The 25,060-nt window shown below is 38.2% G+C and overlaps 1 protein-coding gene across 3 annotated transcripts in view; it reads left to right on the forward strand.

The window, feature by feature from the left end:
- The window catches only part of LOC145986395 (diuretic hormone receptor-like), a 942,340-nt gene that overhangs the window by 903,920 nt on the left and 13,360 nt on the right, over positions 1 to 25,060 (forward strand). The window contains exons 10-12 of one of the 3 annotated variants that reach the window (XM_083120364.1): positions 6,334 to 6,519; positions 17,700 to 17,860; positions 23,808 to 23,829. In XM_083120364.1, coding sequence (XP_082976490.1) covers positions 6,334 to 6,519; positions 17,700 to 17,860; positions 23,808 to 23,829 — 369 coding nt within the window. The remainder of the gene's footprint in view (positions 1 to 6,333; positions 6,520 to 17,699; positions 17,861 to 23,807; positions 23,830 to 25,060) is intronic. The other 2 variants (XM_083120362.1, XM_083120363.1) reach the window with 2 other exon arrangements.

Raw genomic sequence — 25,060 nt, forward strand, 5'->3', positions numbered from 1 at the left:
CTGCGCAGGTTTCTTTGCTTGTGGTTCCACTATAGGACATTCCCTTGAATATGCAGAACACCCTTTCATATAACTTGAAGGGTAGAAATGAATAACAAAAACTATTGTTATCACGTTATGATTAATATTATGCAATATTAAATATTATAATACGAGGGGGTATCAAAAAGTTTTGCCTGTTGAGGTATAATTTGTTTAATAATGGAAAGATTGAAAAATGAACATACATGTAGTTTGCCTGTAGTGTCCTCTACTCAGAATTACCCTTCCACATAGTTGCTATCACGTTCGATGCAATTGAGCGAGCGTTTTATCCAGCCCTCAAAACCAGTTTGGAAAAATTCCACAGAACACTCCCTGCCCCACCGTTTCAAAGCTGTTTTAACCCCTGTAGGTCCTCGAATCTCATGCCACGAAGCACACACTTAGCTCAGACTTAGTAGTTAAGTTCAAAGTGGGAGAAATCTAAAGTGGGAACATGACAAGGAGTGGCAGGCCATCAACGTCCTTGACCTAGGACAACCTCCACATTAATGATGAGCTCATTGGAGAGGATGGACGCATTACCATCCAGGAAATTTCTGATGCAGTGCACATGTCTTATGGGTCACCACATGCAATGATTGAGAGTTTGGGATACCATAAAGTCTGAGCTAACTCTGTGCTTCGTGTCATGAGATTCGATGACCTACAGGAGGTTAAAACAGCTCTAAACGGTGGGGTAAGGAGTGTTCTGTGGATTTTTTCCAAACTGGTTTTGAGGGCTGGATAAAACGCTCGCTCAAATGCATCGAACGTGATGGGAACTGTGTGGAAGGGCAACTCTGAGTAGAGGACAGTACAGGCAAACTAAGCCTCGCGACAGGTTAACCTTGCAGCAACTTTTCGCATATACAGACCCAAACGTGCGCGCAGAAAATAGTTCCGCTTCAATGCTTCGGATTTTCTCACTGTCTGTGATATGAACAGCTCGGCGGTTAAGGCGAGACTAGCACGGGGATGCTGAGTGCCGTTTTAGAGTGGATTGATACATAAAACCTGCTGCAAACTTAACCTGTCGCGGGGCTTACGTATATGTATGTTCATTGTTTCAATATTTCCATTATTAAACAAATTATACCTCAACAGGCAAAACGTTTTGATACCACCTCGTATAATGAAAGTAAACCAATTTTGTCCTAAATTTATAATAATAATAATAATAACATCCTTGCAGAGACTTCCCAACTCGCTTCACCAGATGAATATCCAGCACTTTGCCGTTATAGATTTTTTACATTTTACACTGTTACTGTACCGAAATGCATAGTTATTCTGTTTTGTTATTAACTTTTACATACCTCGTTTAAGAAAAAGCTTAAAAGTGTACATGAAAATTTAGTTATTAAGTTCGTGTTTTTTGAAGTCTCAAATGAAACTATTTTTTTTTTGGAATTTTGAAAACTGTCGAATAATTGATTCTATGGATTAACTCTAAATTGTAGAATATGATAAAAACATTACCTCATTTCTGTATTTCGCACCAATTTTTCTTAACAATAAAAAGTAACAAGCTTTCTGCTAATTTTGTAAGTTGAAAAAAAGATGTCAATTTCCAAGGAAAGTTGACGGACTGGTTCGAACTCACCCCCGGATGGAATTTAACGAAATATGTTGTACCTCCATAAATTCGGTAGTAGACAAAAAAATTCCAATGATATCTAAGAAACTCAATTGAAAACTATTACTGTCCGAGCTCTCTAGTTTTACTCTGTGGAAGAAAGAGTAAATATCTCGTTGTAAAGCCATTGTATACTTTTAACCAAAAGTATTGCAAGCTGATTTTAACTTTGTTTATGTTACATACTAAATTATGATATGTTATGATTTTTATGTAAGTCGAATTGAATTGCAAGTAAAGTGTTGCAAGCCTGTCGTAGACATATGAACCTTTGTGTGATCGAATCTTGTTCATTTAGGAGTGTGGTTGTCACATATAATATTTTTTGGCTGTCTAATTGGTAATACCCACATATAAGCATTATCTGTTCTACGTATGCATACTTATACTTACAATTAAATACATTTGATGTAAAGGTGCAATTGTCCCAGTGATAATCAGACATCTATTGCTAAAAGTATAGATATTTCTTTACCTTCTTCTTGCATATTGTCTGAAATGTATTGAAAACTTGTGTTTCTCATAGTAGAATTTTCATTATAGTATTTCATTTTATATTTTGTAACATTTTTGTAAGAATATAATGCAGAATGACCACATATAATTTTTTAGGTGTGAACGTGTTTTAAGTAGCTCTAAAGTTTTTATTAGAACTCCGAGTGTCTATATTTTCTTCCAGAACACATATATTTGCTTAGCATCTCAAACGACAAAATATATTGATTTACTTTATTTTACCTAGCTTTTTGTGCCACTTTTGGCTAATTTGCGAAGATGGGGATGAGTGATGACATGATGAAATTAATGATTGATTGATTGATTTAGTTTATTTTACTCCGCGTTTTGTGTCTCTTGGCTAATTTGCGAAGATGGGGATGAGTGATGAAATTATGAAATTGATGAATGGACATTCAGAAACAACCAAGCCCCAGCGGGATTCGAACCCTGGACCCCTGGCGTCGTAGCGCGATGTGCTAACCACTCCACCAAGAGGGCCGGCGACAAAATAGAGTTTTCATATTTTTCCTACCCATTGTGAGCAACCTTTTGTATCCCTACCAACAAGATCGTATTTAGAGGGGCTTGTGGACAGCTCCGAAAGGCTTACCAAGTCCCCAAATTAAATAAGCAAAACACTTCTTGGCATAAGCAAGATAATGAATTGTTATTTATCATCATTAACCTATGTTAATAATAATAAAGTTACTAAACATTAATATTATAAACCTTATAATTATAAACGTTATTATTGTCATTATTGTTATCATTATTATGTTATTATTATTATTATTATTATTATTGCTTGTGAGATACGCGCCTACCTATCGAGTACAGGTCCAACTCCTCTATCTTGGTTCTTACTACATTAACACAAGTATGTTAATAAATACCTATCAATTGTCCTCTGTATTTCTTATCATGCGTAGAAAGGGAATATCTTGTGTTTAGTGTCATACAACTAGCTAAGTACTTCTACTTTGAGCTTCAAGTTGAAATTTCATGTTACTAGTGCTCGATATTATTTTGCGGGATCTTAAATTGAAATCACTTGCGATGAATTGAACATTTGAGTTTTATAATACACGCGTTGGTTTCAGCCTTTTAGTTCGAAAATGGAAAAAGTTTTTTTTTCTTTGACCGTCCTTGCGTAAGGGTTCTCCTTCTATACTTTGTCCTACGCAGCTGGCTGGTGACCAACTACAATCGCTATCGAATTAGATGCGCCTTCATCCCACCCTCTTCAATTTCCATTCCTGTTTGTAATATCGCCCGGTCCACTGCTCGAAATAGGAAGAAACCGCTGGAAGGCTTCGTGTTTATCGCTTCCCGAAGGAGGTCGTCTTGCCCCTCGGGAATAAAAGTTCATTGTTTTCAAGTCCTTCCATCGGTCAGTCTGTTACAAGCTTTTGGAAGAACAAAGAATCAAAGTGTCCGTTCATAGTACATGGCGTATTTTTATAAGAGGTTTTTTTTTCACGAAATCAGAAACTTTTGACTGAGTTGACTACATATTACGAGCCCACGTAGATCCACATTGAACATGTCTTCCAGAATGCATGATTGTGTTCGGGGACGTCTACGTCACTGCACAGACACAGAATAATAATATATCCCTGAACGCAGAGACACCTGCGTTTCCCAAAGGAAGGCATGATAAACAGTATAGCATACGTCCAATACAATTAGACAATCCCTCTTTCTAAGTGGACTTGTTCTTCTCTACAACCATCCTGCAATGGATTCTAACTCTTCACTTGTACCCAATAGAGTGCAAAGACACACACATTGTCATAGATGATATTAATGTTAACACAAGTTCAGGTTACCATTTTCGAGAGTTCTTCTTCTTTTTTTCAAATCTATTTCAATTTGTTTTAGTACTGGGTCACTTTGTTACGGTATGTAATAGAATTAGTTTACAACTAATACAAGTGAATATAGTATGTTCAATTGTGTCTTTCAACTAGGATATCTTCGTTATGGTACGTCGAATTCAACATCAAGACTAGGATACTTTTGTTATAGCATAGTGAATTGATTCTTATAAATACGATACTTTTGTTATAGTGCGTCAAATTAAACATTAAGGCTAGGATACTTTTGTTGTGGAATGTCGAATTGAGCCTTACAACCAGATTACTTTTGTCATGCTACGTCAAATTGAGTCTTATAACTAGGATACCTTTGTAATTAAATTGTATTGAATCTTACAACTAGGATACTTTTGTTATGGTACGTCGAATGGAACATTAAGACTAGGATACTTTTGTTACAACGCCTTGAATAACGTAGTGTGGAAAACGCCACGGTTCTGGCCTCTCTGGCTGGTCCCACTCGAATATGATACCGCTAGAGGCGCTGGTGTTGGTCTCGGTGCATGGTATTCGTCTGCTTAGAATGGAAGTAAATGGAGTTTTCGCTGCAACGTCTGATTCTTTTACATGAAGCATTTCTATGAATGTGATAATTGATATGATATTTAGTACAGTGGTCGCGAAGATATTAACGAACATTCTATACAGTCGACCACGTCCTGTTATCGTTATACTTTCATTAATAATAAGGGGAAAAATAGGCGTGGAATGCTCTTCGTAACTAATTTTTTGTGTATGAATTAGGTTCATAATTATTATCATCATCATCATTTCTTTTAAAGATATACACACTGAAGCATTTATATTTTTTATATTTACTGTATTTAAACAAATCGCGGCAATGATGATAATGATGATTGCATGAAACGACAAGGGGAAACCCACAACACGTCCTTAATGCCATCGACATGAGTGTAAGGAAACATTCAGATCAATGGGAAATGCGACAAGGGATGTTTACACTGATGTAACTAGTGACAGACACTTCCAGACTGTAAAATAGCATTCACTGGGCATGAGGGTCGAAACAGCAAACGACAAGGAAGGGTGCTCAGACCGAAGCGACGCGCTACAGGGGGAGTGACAAGCGACAGCCTTGAAGCGCCACTTCAGTCTATTAGCAAGCGTTTGCTGCTAATTGTGCGAACAGCAGATCTAGGCGACACGATAAGCCACACGTGTCGCTTTGTCGCTTGTGTGTCGCTCCAAGTGGGACATTTCCTCAATAGCTTGCAACGTGTTGCCGTGGTTTGTTGTTCGCGCATGCGCGATACAATGAGTGTCTCTTGCTTTAGGGATATTGCGCACCAAAGCTGCACGTGACACTTATCGCTTGAGGATTTCACCAACCGAACGCTGGCCTGTGCTGCCCGTCATGCCTTTACAATGTGAAATGTTGCTCTTGATTGGCTCGTTTCCAAGCGACATGTGTCGCGTCTCGCTTTGGTGTGAAATCCTCGTATCGTTTGTCGCGTGTCGCTTTGGTCTAAAATCTCCTTGAGGAAACGGTGCAGTCAGAGCTTGTGTCCCTACGGTTCGAAAGGATGCATTGATTACCGACTGCTCGCTTTCAAGCGACACTTGTGGTTTGTCGCCTCGGTATGAAATATCTCTCAGGATACTATTTATATTCTAATAACATATAAAAATAGACTCTAATACACAGTCCAAGACCTGACGTCCGGACATTGCGATGTTTCTTCTTGTGTTACGCACGCATGCTATTTATTTACTCATTTTATTTTACTTTTATTTCCAAATTAATGCCATTTCGAGACTGCAAATCACTCCACAAATATAACTGTTTCCATCAATTCACGTACCGCCTTTCAAGACAAACAAATCTACATAATATATTCAAAAAACTAACTAAGCAGCATTACTTTCATAAGAAAATTAGCACCGACTCTGATCGCACTGCATCTATGTTCCTCATCCGTCCCGGGAACCAGTTTCTTGGATTGTTTTCCACACTACGTTCTTCAAGGCGCTGTGCTTTTGTTATGGCATAGCGAATTGATTCTTTCAAATACGATACTTTTGTTATGTTGCGTCAGATTGAACATTTATACTACAATGATTGTGTTGTGGAATGTCGAATTGAGTCTTACAACCATATTATTTTTGTTAAGCTATGTCAAATCAGTTTTACAACAGGGACACTTTTGTTATTGTATGTGGAATTGAGTCCTTCAACTAGGATACTTTCGTTATAGTATGTCGAATTGAATTTTAGAACTGGGAAATTTTTCTTATGTTAGGTCGAATTGGATCTAACAACTGAATATTTCTTTCCAGGTCCTCATTACGAAGTTACGATCTGCCAACAACTTGGAGACGCAGCAATACAGAAAAGCCACCAAGGCTCTCCTAGTCCTCATTCCGCTCCTGGGAATGACGTACATACTCTTCATCATCGGTCCCTGGCAGGGATTTGCGAAGGATATTTACAACTCAGTACGAGCTCTTCTCATCTCCACCCAAGTGAGTATCTCAGTTTATTTATGCTACTTTAACTATAGATATATTGAAAAGGTTTATATCAATTAATTTAAACTTTCCAAATTCTTTACTGGGAATAAAGTGCAATGGAAAGGATACAAAAAAATACCATGAAACTTGTAAAAAGTAAAGTAAACTAGTCTGGCAACACTGCAATGCATTTGTAAAACTCCCTATACTTTTCTTTCTCAAATTCAGGTGACAATCACCAAGAATGTGATGATTCTTGTCAGTATTGTGTTCCCAGTTTCGTTGAAATGCTTCCTTTGTGTCTAAAGTGTCTAAAGAGTTGCTTGCATTTTAGTTACATATAAGACCTAACCGATTTGTTTTTGTTTGATTTTTGGGTGTGAGAAAAACGTAAAGGCAACGAAAAACCTTGTAATGAGATCATTCTGTCTTTTAAGTAGCAAAAATACATTGTTCCAGAATTTTGAAATTCGCGCCTTTAAGAATAGTTTCTGACGTCACTCGGTGGAAAACATCTTATTCACGGATAATCTGTCCAGAATTAAGGAAACACAGTTTTTTACGGACACGTCCCACGAGAGGTAATCAGAAAATCTTGAGTTCAACCAAAGTGTTCTATGTATTTACATTGTTCCGCGAAAACCTTCAGCCCGTTAAGCATAAAAATAGCATCATATATAGCGTAGTGATCTCCAACAAGTTTGCTTTTGTGATATCCAAAATTCAGATGCAGCCATGGGCTACTCCAGGGAGGGTAAAGGGAATACTATCCCCCTTGGAGGCTCACGCGTAATATAATTGCTCTCCTTTCGTCTTCATCTTTCCTATTTTGCATTAAATGATTAATTTATTTTTCTTATTTGACCCTTTATTCTGCCTTTGTCCCATTTCGCTTCGACATATTCTCTCTTTGGTAAACGTTTTTGTTATTTCTATCCTGTATCGTTTACGCTTCTTTATTTTCTCTCCACTTTATATTCCTATGCATTCCGTGATTCACAGAATTAATTCACAATGGTAACTGTGAAATTCAGAGTTTTTATTATTTTAATATTTTTTCTATGCGTGCGTGTGTGTCTGTATGTAATATATGCTGTATATGATTATATAAACGCACACCACACACGATCCCGAGAAATCCGACTGATTCTCAGTGTGCTTGGTCTATGGAGAGTATTTTTCCATCACTGTTCCTTCATAGAGCGGTTCCGATATATGTGTGCTTAGGGGAGGGGTGACGGCAGCCGGAGCATAGTGCTGATCACTTCACCTCCATAGTGATCGAGATTGTGAATATGTGGATCCCTGCCACCACACCACGTATGTGCCTTCATGATAGTGCAATAAGCAGGGGGTGACTACTTACCACACTGAATACATACACGAATAAGGTCATAATTATGTGTGGGTGTGGGGTGGGGTGGAGGTGTGTGTGTGTACACACACACACACACACACACACACACACATATATATATATATATATATACTGTTTACATCTAAAAAAGTTAAATTTGAGTAATGTACAGTCACCAGCAATAAAAGTGTTTACCTTACTCTGCGGCGATAAGTGAATTTTATTAGCAAACTTTCAATGGCAACTTTTACTACCGCCTTAGATATAGACACATAACGCCTTCCAAGGAATCAAGTATTTCAGATTGAAGATGTCCCATTTTTATTACCGAACTGTGCTTGAGCATATACAAACTTCGTAAAGTTTTTATTACCACAAATGAAGGATCTTGGATCACCTTTTAGCTGTCATCTACATTCCTTTAAAACTTTTTAAAGACACAATGCTTCTATGGAAAATTAATATTAGTCTCTCTTCCCTTAAAAGTATTAGGAGTTCTGTATTTTATGCACTTAATGTTAATCAAAATTTTCTCTTCCTTCGCATTTGGCACCCGAACAGGGATTACTTAAGTAATCGCAGCTCTCCGAACTTTGCGGAAGGTAAGGAGTGAATGAGAATGACGTCATAACCGACGTTCGTACGAGAGCCCTGTTAATTAACGGAAGCCTTACGATGCTCCCCGGAAACAAGCTTCCTATTTTAAAACTACTGTCGTGTTCGTCGAACGGCATCATTAGAATCTCTACCTCAAACGATGTCAAGCCACAGACTATGGACTTTCTGCGTAGCCGTATTGTTGTTGTTGTTGTTGTCTCTCGGAAAATAACAGCAGCGTCGCTGCTGGAGCACAGATAATTGTTCGTTAACAAAATACCTGCAGAACGGAGGAACTAGAAACACCGATCGGCAACACAAAGGAAGTTAAAATTATCCTTTGCGAACAAACTTTGGGCGCCATTGTTGTTCTGGATTAGTGACGTGCCTTAAATGGCTTATGTGCAGGGTAAGCCTGTAACCCTGTAACAGGTCAACATTTCAAAACGAAGGAAAATGGTGAAAATTTTCAACGTCACCAAAGTGCGAAGGGTGGGCAGACTTTGGTCAGGGCTCACCTAAATCAGACCCAAGACCACTCTGTCAAAATGTAGCAGGCAAAGTTTATGATAAATCATAAATGGAAGTGCATAGATATTAATGAACATGATGAAAACGTCCTCTTTGGACTCCGTAATAACTTTTTTAAAAAAATTGAATATGTGACCCACATCATCCAGTGGCCTGCCTACATCCTAAAGTCTGGCTTCACCTGTGACAAGTCGAGGTAATTTCGAGGTTGGGCGTAGCTTGGGGGGCAGAATCGGCTACTCCATCCATATAAATAGCGTGCAGGATAATATTTGCTAATTGAGGAATCATAAAAATTAGGCTTTATTACTCTACTCCTCAGGTTACAAACAGTTGACCAATTTGTCTTTAACTTTTAAATTTTAATAAACCTGAAAATTTAAGGGGACTCACCCCTTGTGTCCCTGCCAAGTCACGCCTATGGACACCAGTGAAATTTGGCGTAAATTTTAAATGAAAACAGGTTTTCAGTAAAAAAGTAGCCCAGTCTATTTCCTTTCACTTTTTGACACCAGGTGTAGCGTACTTTGTTGCCTACTAGAAACGTGATTGCAACGAGAGTCAAGAAGTGTAGCGAACTAAAGGAGGCTATTCGCGATTAAAATTACCACCTGAGCGCTAGTGTCGCTTCCAATATGGCCGCTCTACGTAGGATAGATCGTTGTTTACATTCAGTAGTAGTACGTAATAGCAGCGTGTTGTCATTGCTGGTATGGAAGAAACGCTAAATTACGCGTTATATTTAAATATTGCAAATGAGTTGTGAATTCCAGTAATTATAACGAAGGTGAAGCTGTGCTGAGAGCGAAGCATTTAATTATGATAATAAAAATAACACGGAAAACGCACACGAAACTAATGTAGGCTATGCGCACTGGTTTTTCAAAGCGGTACTGTTTCATCTTCACTGCACCTCGGTTGTAACTGCCTAACTGGGGCTCTCAGAAATGATTTGAAAATAAAGCAGTTCACCTGCATTGCAAAGCTTGGGAGGAAATAAATGAAAACATGCTGTTACAATTTTTTCCCCCAAAGAGGCAGGCTGGATTAATAACAACACTGGATAATGATAATAATAATAACAATAACAATAATTTCATTGAGGCTATTTTCAGTCTTCACTGAAAATTAACATACTGAATGAAACAGCAACATTAGCATGTCAATTATGCTTTTCTGACTTACCTTTATGATTACGGACATTAATTAATTCTCAAACTATTTTCATCTTTGCACTTAATCGACTTTCACCTGTTCTAAATTACATACATAATACATTGTTTTCGAAAAAAATGTTATATTCATAAAGAACAATTTAAAATTTACTTTCATGACAATAAAATCATCTTTCCGAAAGATTATTCACAAAATAGAGTGAGCAGACTCGTACATTCTTCGTAATTTCCTTGCCGCATTTCAGTTATGCCAATCTTCTCAGTCAGTTGTTTTCTCTGATTTATTTAAACACTTCATTTTGTTGATTCCACGGGGTGGAAAACGCATGTAAGCTTTCACTTGTCCTGAACCACAAAACGATTTAGAGCAAAAAATGAACAGTATACGCTACTTTTTCGCATGCTCCCCATTGTTTGAACGGCTTCAACACGGCGAAGTGTAGCGAGGTGTCCTACGTGGAGTGGTTCCTGAAAATCTCACGAAATGGCATATCGGATAATTTTAATCGCGACTTGAATATGACAATGGAGTTCATTAGTGGTTACTTCACAGCAGACGACGCGCTGGGACTGAGTCTTCACAACGAGAGAACGTGTTTTCTTCGTATCCAATTCAATGCTATTTTCGTTCGGCAGGGGTAGCTTTAATTATTGTGACAGCAGTTATGAAACAAAATTATGATGCGTATGGTACATCAGTGTAAAGATGAGATTCCGGAGAATACGACTATATATCACACATACCTCGCAGAGGATAAGGTAAAGAATAACCGGAGTAAGAAAATCATGCATTTTCAAAACATTCCACTTCCGAGCACAGCCGAAGCCGACCCGAAACTCACCATATCTGAAGTCGGCCACGCTGCCGCTATGGATGATGGGAAACCGTGGGAAACCAGCACCTTCAGGCGATTGAACCGACGATGCCCATTGGCTGAGATTTCTCTTGGAGCATTCGCTTTACTCGATTTGCTACTCCATTTATTCTTTACATTCTCATCTGTCAGGTATATGTTATCGTATATAGACGTATTCTGCGAAATCTCATCTTTACATTGATGTACGATGCACATCACAATTTTGTTTCTTAACTGCTGTCACAATATTTAAAGCTACCCCTTCCGAACGAAAATAGCATTGAATTGGATACGAAGAAAACACGTTCTCTCGTTCTGAAGACTCAGTCCCAGCGCGTCGTCTGCTGTGACGTCACACCATTGTTCTCCATTCATTTCAAGCAAATTTCGTCGCATGAGAACCAGAGAGACATGAGTCCAAAAATGGGGTTTTCGGTCATGTTTAACGTATCTCCTCCGAAGAGCTTTATTTCAAGTCAGATCGACATATCTCCACTTGTATTCCTTAGCAGTAAGGTGGAGTCACGTATCGCCAATTTCAGACACTTTTTTTTTTTAAGAGTCAGATATATTCCTAAGAATACGTTATATCCTCTCTCATGTAAATTTGATAAATTCGATTTACGTCCCTGTGGTCCTCACACGACGATTTTATGAGTAACAGTTTAGTAACATTTTTGGACATTCGAAAAATACTTCCTTTGCCTATTATAAAAGTGGAGGAATATTGTACATAATTTCGGATCCCATTGTAAACTTCAGAAACTGTCCAGAACTAAACATAAAGCGAACGTAAAACAACCTTAATAAAATTACAATAATGTGAATGCATGTAACTTTTTGAAATAATTATTTAACACAGTGGCGAATACTGAGTCCAAGATCTGGGCTATTTCACTATGTCACGTGGTCATAGGCTATGAATAGAAATCAATTTACCAACTCATAAGAAATCAGGTTGCCAACTTGTAAGAAATCAGGTTTCCAACTCCAGAATCAGCATCATCATCTCACTGATACGAATAATAATACTTACAATTTGTGATCGATTTTTGTCCTGAATTTTATTCTCTAGACTTCAGGCTTCGCAGGCACCCTAGCCAGCCTAGAATATACGCTCCTGATTTAACAGTCATTTCAAAAATTTATTTTACGTTAATACCAGGCAGTTAAGTTTATAATTGATATCAGAATGTCGCTATTGTACCTAAAGTGATTAATTTTAAGGGATCGTCAGCAACGTCGAACATTTAATAATATTTCTCGAGAAGATTCGCGTATTTATAGAGCAGAAAACCAGACGCTTTACAGGATATCTGATTGGCTCTTATGGGGACGTGTTGCCCACACATCAAGGCAGGGGCGGATCAAAAAACAGCAGAACGCTCATACAGCAAAATTGTACAAAGACCTTTGCTCAGGCAACGTAGCTCACTTGCTCGGCGAGCAAGCTTTCACTTTGCTCATTTGAGTATTTGGCCGTGTCTGAAAAGTGGAAGACCGAACTCGAAAATGGTCTCGCAGTTCAGTCTTCAAGCCTTGTACTGGAAACATTTTTTTTTTCGAATTACACTTCGACTGCAGCGCCAAATATGACCAGTAGATAAAACTAAGGAACACGTTGTTTTCCCCACGTTACAAACACATGTTTTTCAACATAGAAAAACCATACCTTACCGCCCACCATTTTCAAAAGTCCTTTTACTAATATTTGTACACAGTAGAAGAACTACAACGAACACTGGTGTGAAATATCGAATACTACATGCTGCAGGATCGATAGCTAGTTTAATTAGTGCTCTCGGACTGCATTAGGTGACGTCAGGCCCATTCGGACACAGCCTTAGGCTACAGTACGACTGTTATTCAGCCAGTATTTGATGTTGACGGTGTGGAAGTAGGCGTGATTTTTTTAAGAAATTGAAGTAGCAGGTCATAGTCTATAATTTTTCAGTTGTGAATTTAGTACTAATGAAAGGTTTTGAGTACTTGGGAAAGAGCTTTCCCGAATGCACGTTCGTAATCTGATCGAGAATGGCAGTTGCATTGTGACATTGCAATCTTGGCAGAAGAAACTGGATGATAGTTCCGTGAAGAGGAAGGCGCCTTCCCCTACAGTGTTCTTACCGCTCAATGCAAGCGACGTCCAACTCCTCTGCTGCTTACTGGCGTTCAGGTAGAGCGTGCAGGCGGGAACCTTGCAGGAAGCTTTTACTGACCTTCACAGGTGAAAGAGAGTTGTTGATTGATTTGGATAATTTTACTTAGCTTTCCTGCCACTTTTGGCTAACCCTGAACATGAGAATGAACGATGATTTCATTAATTTGTTGCATGAACCCTTACGCAGAGCAGGGATTCGAACCCGGGAACCGTGGCGTCGAAGTGCGCTGAGCTAACCACTCCGCCAAGGAGGTTGGCAAGTAAAAGCGAATAGCTGATCCATGCTTTAGGGTAAAAGATGCTCACGTGCCACAATCTGCTTCTAAAGCAAGGAGAAGAATTCGTGCTACGTGAGCATCTTTGCATGTGGATGAATCGACCAATCACATGAGTCTGTCCCTGAAATTTTCCTGAGCTCTCGTCCTATTGGAGGCTCGAAACAATTGTACCACGGCGTTTTGTGGCGGGAAAAAATCAGCAGAGAAAGAAAATATAATAAAACGTTTGCACAACAGTGACATCCGCACCCATTGTTCAAATATTTTCATTAATGTTACCGGAATGATATAAGTCGCGATCTTCAATTCCTCACAACAATGAAACCTTTACGGGTGGAATTTATGTGCCCCCCTTCGCCATTCAGGGACGTTAACTCCCGCTTAAATAAATGGAGCCACGTTGGCGGAGGCAAAGCTTTCTTCCTGGATCCTCTAAAGAGGGCGGAGATAAATTGGGTTTTACTACCCCATTCGATTTTACTTTTGTGGCCTCCAGCCTTGCTACCGAAGCGGAACGTGACGATGCGCATTAAGGACGGGCGCCTTACTAAATGAAACTGCGACATATTGTGACGTTTCTCTGTTATTTTCATCGAGACGGTGAGGATGGGGGATCGTAACCACGCGGGAACCTCATAACTACCATGTCAAAGTGCAAGGTAATGGGGGAGTCAGGAGCGTCGCCAGCGGGTGGGGTATTGCCCACCTTAGCCCAACCGTCCTGCCAATCCGAACATTCATCACCTATACTCTGTCCGGGGTATCTCTGGAGCAAGAGAACTAAAACATGTCTCTGCTAATGTAGTGACGCGACACGGCTTCACCAACGGGAACGGGATTGCATGTAGGGGAAGCGTCTGCAGTTACCAGCCTTCGCAGCAGCGTGTACTGCTTCGCCTTCCCACTCGATTTTCCCCATTCGCTGCCACTATGCGCGGCCTTGCTCCACATATTCCTGGCATAGAGTATGGTATAGTCGACGCGCTAGCTACGTTAACGACCAGCTGGCTTTGAAGTCCACGGAGCGCGCCCACCAGCTGCAACAATCACATTCAACGCACAGTGTTACCACACATCTACTGTACGCCACCTTGTCTCTCCGCGCACAAGCACCTTCCCACGGTCTCCACATTGAAATTGCAAAGTACGGCAACAGCGTATCCGCAGTCATGTGACTGAGACTCCGCGTGGAGTAGACGAGCAGAATGACAGCTGAGGCGATTGGTTGAAGGTTGAGTGTGATTGGATGAAACAACTCGCCCGCTATTTATCACCAACCACGTTCGTGGCGGCAGCTTTCTTCAGTTCTTCGACGTTAACGAAGTAAACGCGTGGACTATATATGCCTGCTTAGTGTGGCAACGCAGTGCTCCTTCCTACACGACTCGGTTACAGTCCGTACCAAACAAGACAGCTACAATCAACTCAGGAGTCGACCGATACATCAGGCCAGTACAATTACAAGAAGAAGTGGACCTCGAGACGCTCTATGAGTTCATGCTAAAGGAGAAGATCAAGTTTTGGCAGCTTCAACCTCACACAAAGATCCAAATGATAGACCAAGAGGAACTATAGTGAGAACTTATAAATGCCAAGTGTATAGTGAACTGAAATTATTATATAAATCTTTCATCCATGTCTCTGACGATCAGAACATCGTATTCGTGTAACACAGGCTCACTCTTGCGACAGAAGCAAGAAGACATTACTTCATTCCCGATATGGCAAGACAAGACAAAGCAATCGACTATATTACATACTGGGGCAAAGTCAAATAGACTATAATTCAACGCATTACAAAACCGTCAGATGTTGGTATGATATATTATCTCTTGTTAAACAAATTGTTTTTATCTCCGCAAGGACCTTTTTATCCCCCCCCCCCAAAGAAAATGGAACGAAAAGCATATAGTATACCATTTCTTACTTATGTAACAAACATAATTGAACAATCGTTCGTGTTCATTAATAGTGCAGTCATCCCCTCTAAAAGATTATCATACCTAAAATTATGCAACCTTGTGGGTTAAGGAAGGACATGATTCGAAAACTATCAGCGCGATAAGAAACGCAGCAGTCTATAGAACTAGGTGTGGGTAGAACTTCCTCCCCTCGACGTCGTAACTCTCGGAGCCACCTCTGTTGTCTGGTTGGTCTGCTACGTATTCCCCACTCCCCACTTCCCGTGCCAGCATGTAGAGCGTCCGCCGTAAGGGTGAAGGCCTACATTACAACAGCTCTTCTTTTTTTTAACAAGAGGAAAATATTACTTGTAATTGCTTGGCATTACATAAACAATGTTTACAAAAAGGTTCTATAAGATTAAGAAAAAGAAATTACCAAATACATTTTTGTGAAACAATACTGTATAGGAATGTGTTTCATTTATTCATGTTTTCATTATTTGGTTTCGATATGTGAGTTTAATTATTTTTTGTTATCAAGAGATGCCGTTTGTGGTTCTAAGAATCAGCTGTTTGCACAGGCGCAAAGCAGAGAACAGAGTGTGAGAAGTAACATGGCGCGAATCGCTGTGACGTGACAATCGTCGTCTGATGTGTTCTACAGTATTGCTTTTCAGTTATTCTTCATTGCAGTTCCTTACAGGTAGAAAATAGATATCCTCAAGAACTAGCGTGTGCTTATATGATTGTGTTTTTCTCTGAGAATCAACGCATTTTCCTAACAAATACATTAAAAAAACACTCTTCATTATGTCTGATAATCTGATGCCATATTAGCAATAACTGTCAGTGGCGTAGCATGGGTATTTCGGGTGGGAACGCCAAGTCCGAAGGAAAGGTCGGCCCTTTTTTGGTTAATAATTTACTTATGGAATTAGTCGCCACAGGTGTTGTTTATTTGCCTGAAGTCAGCTGGGTCAGTAGACGTCATTGTTGTGAATGATCCAATACTTCGCTTTTCTACCACTTTTGGTTAATCGCGAATATGAATATGAGTGATGATGATATTGATGAAGGGACACTCACAAAGAACACCCGTGCTCACCCCGGGATTCGAATCACGGGCCTCTATCGTCTTGGCGCGCTGTGCAAAACACTCTGACACGGAGGTGGGCAGATGATCCAACTATCGTACACTCTACTAACATAACAGTGCCGATTAGTAATTCAGACCACTGTTTATTACGTCTTGAGAATGTTGATAAACATTTTAAAATAATTTTGTCCAGAGACCATTCGATGTTAAGAGTTTTCAAATGAATGCTAAACATTTCCATTGACACAATATTAAGCAGTTACATAATAAATAAAAAATAATAACCGCAAAACTATTATTTTTTTATTATTATTAAGTGGTAGAGCAGCCACAGGCTGATCTTCTACCACGAGGACTTCAGCAAACTTATTTGACAAAAACTGTGTTGATCTTTTAGTTTTTAATGCACATCGCTGTTCGTGCGATGAATTATACAATGCAGTGGCCATTAAGAAGTGCTATATTTCAGTTTGGTAAAGTTACGTCAGTCAATATTGCGTATTGTAGCAACACATAGCACGAGTGGCACGAGCGCGAAGAACCGGGTAGAAATTCTACCGCTGTCGTCTGCTTCAGAAGGCAGGAAGGGTCACGTGAACCAATCACGTAGCCCTCTGCTCCATACGCGGGCGTAAGAGAGAGCATTTGGGCGCGTGCTTTAGAGGTCCAAGCTTTCCCTCCAGAAAGGCAGCAAGGAATATAGGGTCCTGTACGCCGAACCTGCTCGGCGTTCGGCCAGGAAATGCATTTTAAAAAAATGCTAGAACGAGTGTAGTTAGTGGAGCGTTGCAAGCGGATCGCGAGAAATAGCTATTATAATGCCGTGAAGGTCAGACATATATGAAATTAGTCAAGATTTACTTTATATTTACAGCATTTACGCATTTTTTAAATATTAAATCTGGGAACGCCGGGCGTACGGGCGTACTGTAACGCTACGCCACTGATAACTGTGTTTCTAAATTACGTGTAAATGTTATCATAAGCTGTAACGACCTAGGTACGTAGAACCGAAAGGCAATAGTTTAGTTTACTGGCTGGTAACACGTATACATGCATACCACAAATGAAAACAAACAACTACGTTTTGAAATCAATCACAAATATGCCATTGAGTGGGTACCCACCCCTCCCAAAGCAAAATAGCTGAATTCGCACAGTGGTGTAAATATATAGATATTCATAAAAGCTGAAATGTTCCATCAGCATATTGATTCGGCCTTTTTCTCTTTGCAGGGGTTCACAGTGTCGCTGTTCTATTGTTTCCTGAACACGGAGGTGCAGAACACGCTGCGACACCACATCGAGAGCTGGAAGACCGCCCGAAGCATTGGCAACCGGAGGTACTTCAGTCAGAACAAAGACTGCTCCCCCAAATCCTGTACAGAGAGCATGCGGTAAGAACCCCCCAACCCACGCATGGCTTCCTTGTAGAGCTGCTCTCTTCAAGCAGGAAGGCAGGCGCAGGATTGTTGTTCTCTTTGCTTCCGGTGTGGTATTCGAAAACTTTGCAGTGTGGGAGGTTTCCACTCGCTTCTTTCGGCGTACGGATGTTTAACGTGTAATATCCCTCCCAAATATTTGCAACTAGAAAAGGGTTGGGGATTCACCCTCATTTTCGTTACAAATACCACCCTAACACAAACTTTGTAACTTCGGCTGCTGAGAATATAGGTCACACAATGCTGTCCGCAGTTTTTAATTTTTGTGTAAGCATAACATTGAAAGCAAGTCACATTTTTTAAAAAAATATGTAATTCTCTCAGAAACAAATGCTTTACTTAATCCAGCGAACTTGCGAAAGTTTAATTTTTAATTGTCAGACTTTAACGACATGGATCCGTGGTACCTGAGCGTAACCAATAATTTGTCGCATTATAATTATTATTATTGGGAATATAATCATTAACTTCTTTATGTACACATATTCAATAATTTTGTTGTGTTATTATTATTATTATTATTATTATTATTATTATTATCACTCATATGTCATCGTGATTTATGATGAATTGCTAATTGAAATCGTTAAGTAACAGAATATAAAACAAGTAAGGATGCACTGTTAGTGTGCATTAATATCATGATACATGAAGAGAGGATTTATGAATTTTTTTTAGGACTTACAACTCAAGTGCTTGCCCCCACACAGTGCTTTTCAAAAATTGACCCCCGTGTCCCACTATAATAATTCAGTATATTACCATAGGAATTATATTACATGAACGGCATTCACTTTTTCTAGATGGACCAATGCTCTGCCAGGGTTCCCTGCCCCCCACCTTCAGGACGCGCATGGTTGTAGACAAATTCGTAATGGAATTTTTAAAATTTCCTACATTAAGACTTTTTACAAGATACACATAAAAAGCTACGCCCGCACCATTTCACACATAGTTACATGTGGACGAATTTTAATTATTGTTTTAAGTCTACTTTGTGCACAGGAAGGCTAATCGGGACTGAACCTACAGTTACCTCTCTTATTAGATGGCATCCGCAGCACTGTGCCTCCACCTGTTATTGAGCCCGGGATCATTTGATTACAAGGCGACAATGTCACCACTACACCATCGGGGAAGACCTGAACGAGATTTCTCTCCATAAATACTACAAACGAGTGACTTTTTCTTGACACCGAAGTGAGACGTGCAGTGCCTCTGTTATGTACTATCTTAGAGAGCGTTATCACTTGGAATTCTTTCTGCGATAGGCTACCCCTTTGGGGTATCGTTTCAGCCATGCCCAAAACACGAACTCAGTTAATATTTTACTACAGACGACAAACGTCACTTTGAAATTAAAATTCCATAAGGCAAAAACCAGCTTTTCTTTGTAGAGCCCACTCAAATAATGTAAATTTAAAAAGTTGAATGTAATAATTCCAATGACAATGACCTCGTCACCAGGTGGTCACCGCCCTTCTTTAATTTTGATTTGTTTTTTCTTTTGTTATTTAGTGTCGCTTTTCTGCCATTTTTAGCTAATCACGAGAATGGGAAGGAGTGATGATACGATGAAATTGATGAAGGGACACTCACGAATAACACACAGGCGCGGATTCTAACCCAGAATTTCTAGCCCATCCATAAAGCTTGCATAAGAAATTTTCAGAATCATTTTTGTAGAGCAAGAGTGCGGTGTGACCACAGGGATAAGGAATTGCAGAGAACGGCGTGTCGTACTCGCGCGTATAGGGACAGAGTGGAGAATGATTCCATATGGCCCGAATTGATGGGTGGAGAGAAAGATGAGCGAAGGTTTTGGCCGAAATATCTCTTGTTTGCGGTCGCTCTATAACCCTCATAGAGAGAGGGAGTAAATTATGAATAGAAAAAGATGATAGAGAATGAGAAGAAAAAATAAATTAGAAAAATAAGTTATCATGTTAACTGCCACGTGAGTTGTATTTAACAAACGCGAGTTTTACGCCCGGGGACTCATGAAGCGTATTTAACTCACGCGTCTCTCTACCTTGGGAGCCTCGTGGTGCAAACGTTACATGAAGAGTGGCCCCGTGGACAAAATTTTGCAGATGGTTCGTGGAAATCTTATTTAGTGATGCTGTTATTGTTACAATTAATACAAACAATTTAAAAAACGTGGATCAGATGAATAGATATACATTAACATCTTTTATATTTTGTTTTGCCTATAAATTTCACTTAAATCTAATAAGTAAACAAACAACATTTTCACTCTTCAACTGTTTCAAGTTCTGACTGTGCGTTTGCTCTCGAATTATTGCTGGCCAGCTCCTCGAACGATATCGATACAATAGTACACGGCCGAATAATGTTACAAATAAAGAGTTAATGCTCAGAGAAAACAATAACAATACTAAAAATAAGCAATAACAATGTTTGAAAAAACAATATATATGTTATGAGCTAAATATAACTGACGTGGCCTGCAGCGTAATAATTGATTCTAATCATCAAGTAACCTATTGCTTTCAACGTTTTTATTACATTCTCCTAATAAAACATCATGTCCCTAGCAGGCACGTATCTAGAAATATATTTCCGGGGGTCCGAACCAAGTGTGTAATAATAATAATAATAATAATAATAATAATAATAATAATAATAATAATAATAATAACAACAACAACAACAACAACAACTACAACAATTTAGTTTAAAATAATTGTATTAATTTAATTAAATATATATATTAATTGATATTGTATTTTTATTACATGAGTAGGTAAAAAGACGATATAAGAAGAGATATAACAGCACGTATTCATTATTTAGCTTACATATAGTTTTGATCGCCAAAATTAAATGAATTAATATAAAATACATAAAGAATTCAATATTAATTCAGTAAGAAAAAATTATGTTAGATCCAGTTGACGAAAACTAAAGTTCATGATTAATACGTATTTCTTGCATATTACTTGATACTGTCATTGAAAGTTATGATCCAAATATAATCCTTGCCTTCCAAAATGTTCGGCGGAAATAACCATCGACTAAACAACAAATTTTAAACAACTGTAATTTCTCTATTTAATTTTAGTATTTCGTAAATCTTTCGGGGGTCCCGGACCCCTGAACCCCCCCCCCCTTAATACGTTCTTGGTTGCTAGGGATTTTTGTGTGGCAGTCAACGTGTTTTAAAGAGGAAAGAGATAGAAAAACAAAGGAAGAAAGAGGGAAGAAAATGTATGAGAGAGTGAGAAATATAAACGAAATAAGAAAGAGAAATTCTTCTAAGATTCAACCATTGTAGTTGCGAATACATGAAGATCTACCCATGATCCTACCCTAACGAAATTCATAACTCGTATCTTGCCCCTCTCAAAATGTATTTGAAACTGTCGCTACTGCAAGATTGGGAATTGAAATCGATTTAGATTGAAATGAACAAGAAAACCTCATATTGTGCAACATGCGGTAGTACGTTACTAGGACGACGATATTAAAATTTAACTTCGTTCCATGTTTATTTCTCTGGAAAACGCCCCAGTAGCAGTTATCCGCTGTGATTTAAATTTAATATACAAATCCTGCTGTTGCGTTCCTGCTTAATGAGATTTTCCTTCTTCATTTTTGGTCCCTTTCTTGTATCGAATACACGTACGAATAAATGCGTATAAAGTGTGAAGAGCAAATAGAAAATAAATGCAATGACGCCAAAAACAGTCATGTGGCTATTTTAATCGCGACGATGAGATGGAATGATGGGCTGATGTATTAGACTATAGAATAAACAATGTCTTGTCTATTAAAGTAGGTGAGCCAAAGGTGCCGATTGTTAAGCTTCTAGGACAATTTACATCATCTCCAACGAGAGGTATATTTATACATTTTAAGAAATAACTCTTATAACTAATTAACAACATGTACCATGTTAATTGTAAAATTGCTTGTAACTACTTTTTAAAATAAGATGCAATCAAAAAGCTAATTAATCGAGCTTTCGAAATATGTATAAAATATTAACATTCGTTAATTTGAAGGACGTACACACACACATTTCTGACTTACAATAAAATAACAACGACAACTAATCTGCTCCATCCCTGACACAATAACTTACATAAAATGGCTGCTGGCAGCCCGAGACAGTTCGATTTCTGCATTGTGAACCAGAGGGGACTGAGTACATTGACGTAGTGCCATTTGTTAACTTCGTTAAATATTAATACGATTTTTGTGAAGTGGGCTATCTTGGGAACTATGGCCACTTTTGGCTCACCTACTGTATTCGAACCATCGTTTATGACTTCGAAGAACTTTATTAACTACTCTATAGTGAATCTGTGTGTTCAGTAATTTGCCATATCATAACTTTTCGTATTATTAAGAATGGTTTTTAATTGAAATTTGAGATTATACGTACAATCAACACTCATATTCAACAGGGTAGATGGAAAACTTACGCAGTGCAATCTCGATTTTATGTTTTTCAGGGAACCAAGGCAGAAAAAATAAAGTGCGAGAAAATATAAAACCCAGAAACGTAAAATCAGGATTTCACTGTACATTCTTTCCTTTTTCAATCTCAAGCTGCTAACAAAAATACCTCTATGGAAGAGAGTGATATTTGTAAAACATTCACATATAAATGTAAAGTGAATGTCGAAGTGCTGAGAGTCACAATTTTGAAATTCAGACAAAAACAGTGAAAAAGAAAAACAAAGAGAATTAATTACACATTTTTTGAAGACTGAGACATTTCTATTTGGAACATAGAAAGGGGGAAGAAAAGGAGCTGTTTCATTTTCTGATAGGGGAGGAAGTATGATAATTGACTTTGACTTTCCTTAACTTTTGTTTATGTTTTCTCTCGTGTTAGTGCATATACGCAGCTACAAAATTATATACTTTATTTTATTTCATCGCTGATACTTTGTTGAGATAAGGTTAATTTAATGTTTGCGGATTTTGCAAGTTTTGAGTATTTTAAAGGTTATATCTGCTAACAGCATCGATATTCCGTTAAAGTGCTATGGCAATTAAGTTGTTCTAATAGTGAGGTTTCATGCTCAGTAAACAAACCTTTTGGGGTATTGTTGCTTAACCAAGATAAGGGCAGAAAACAGATGTAAGCAGCATTTGAGACACTCTTTGTTGCCTCATAAAATGGAAAGCAACAATGTCCCGGGAAAACAAGTGAATGTTTATTAGCAAGCACTGTTATACTTAGAATATACGAAAACATGAGTTTGGAGTGTTGCTGCTTTACAAAGATACAGAACTCCGAAATTACTCATATTTTACGTTACGAAAAATAGAGGGTATAACCTTGAACTTCGACATTTTCTACAGGGTTGGAGGATTTTTCTCGGTTCTCAAAATTGCACACTATTAATTTTTCATTTCTTCATCTTTAAAATAATGAAGCGAAACAAAAAATACAACTATTTTATTAAGTCTGATTTTCAAAATAATGGCTCTTAAATGTGTATGGTTTTATTACTAAGAGTAGTTTTATGTAGTTATAATTGAAAGATTTGGACCAAGAATACAATTGGCAATAGATGCATTTATAAATCCTAATAGTGGCTCTGTAGCAGTAGTCATTAATGTGTACTATTAAAGTGCTATTGTAGAATTCTATCTAGATTTATATTTCATAGCGTAGTAACATCAAGACAAACGTAGTAGCTTTTAAGATAGCTTGAAAAATAGATTTCTTTCTTATCCTCACATAGTTTTTTTAATAAAAAAAATAGCATGTAAAGTATTTGCTTTGATAGTTCAGCAAGTAGAATATTTTCCTTCACCCACCACTATGAAATTATATGCACATATTTAGTTTTTAGACTGTTTTTTTTTTTTTTGGAATATTACTGTGTAAAGTTCTAATGTATTCTCGTTTTTCATTCAGTTCAAATGGTTCAGTAGTAACAGTAAGTGTCTTTAATTCGTATTCCTGATGCTAGCTTACTTGTAAATATACTTGTAGGGCAAAATTACATTTACAGAGTTTAGTCTAGGTTCTGGGGAACATAAAGCTACGGTTATGAAATGATAATTTGGAGTTATCAATATTAAATTACAAGATCTTCTTAGACTTGATTACGAACAGTTTAGATTGAGGCGCTGGCAACACTTGGAGCGGATTACCTGTTTACGAAATGTACGGTGGACACTTTTTAATTCGAACTCCAAGGGGACACGGAAATATTCGAATTATCCAAAATTCTAATTTACAAATACTTGTATCATTAGAAATGATTTCAAAATAAAAAAACTGTTTGAATTACCGAGAAATTCGAATTATTCTCGTTGGAATTAAAAATAGTCCACTACAATAGGAAGAGTCCAGTGGAGATGGCAGAAACACTTTGCAAGGGGGGAGGGAAGGCTGCAGACTGAAAGTTGGGTAGTACACAAACATTCTTGTAAGAAATTAAGTCAGGGCTGAACCTTTTGTGTTCAGCACGAAAGTTGTTTTCGAAAATTACTCTCCTCTTGTAAAAACACTACGACAATGCAAATTATGAAAACTGACATCTGCTTAGAATTCCTTGTAGCATATTCAATTGAAATTTGCTAATGACTGTTGCCTAGATAATCAGTGATAATTTTGTATCACCGTGAGTATATTTTACATCAGAAATGTCACAAAACAGTGAAATCAATCCACATGAAGATTAACACGAATCCTCTAAATAGACTTTTAAACAAATACAAAATTTGTAATATCATAGCAACATTTCGAAAGGAGAAGAATTTTCATAAACGACTTTGCTACCGCAGGCCAAAGGTCTGAGCAGCCTTAAACGATGACGTTCTAAATTCATATACTGTAAAAAGGCATGCATTAAATGCACAACGTCCCATTATTTTGCAACATATCCACTTGGAAGAGACTCAGTAAGTAACAAATGGTCCAGCACTGGTTGCTTGACCATTAAAAAAATATTTTTTGTTGTTGTAACCCTCATGCAACGATAAACAGGCATTATTAATTTTTTATTTGACTTCGTTTTAAAATGGCAGCCATTTTTGTTTCATGGCTTCATGGTTTCATGGCAGACAGTTGCAATAAATTTGATATCTCAGTGACAAGAAACGATAGAAAGTTGGTGTAAAAACATTGTTTTTAGTGCATTTCAAGCTACATTTTATGTTCTG

This window comes from Lepisma saccharinum, chromosome 4 (assembly GCF_977018435.1).
Source record: "Lepisma saccharinum chromosome 4, izLepSacc3.1, whole genome shotgun sequence".
In the NCBI taxonomy this organism is placed as follows: Eukaryota; Metazoa; Arthropoda; class Insecta; order Zygentoma; family Lepismatidae; genus Lepisma; species Lepisma saccharinum.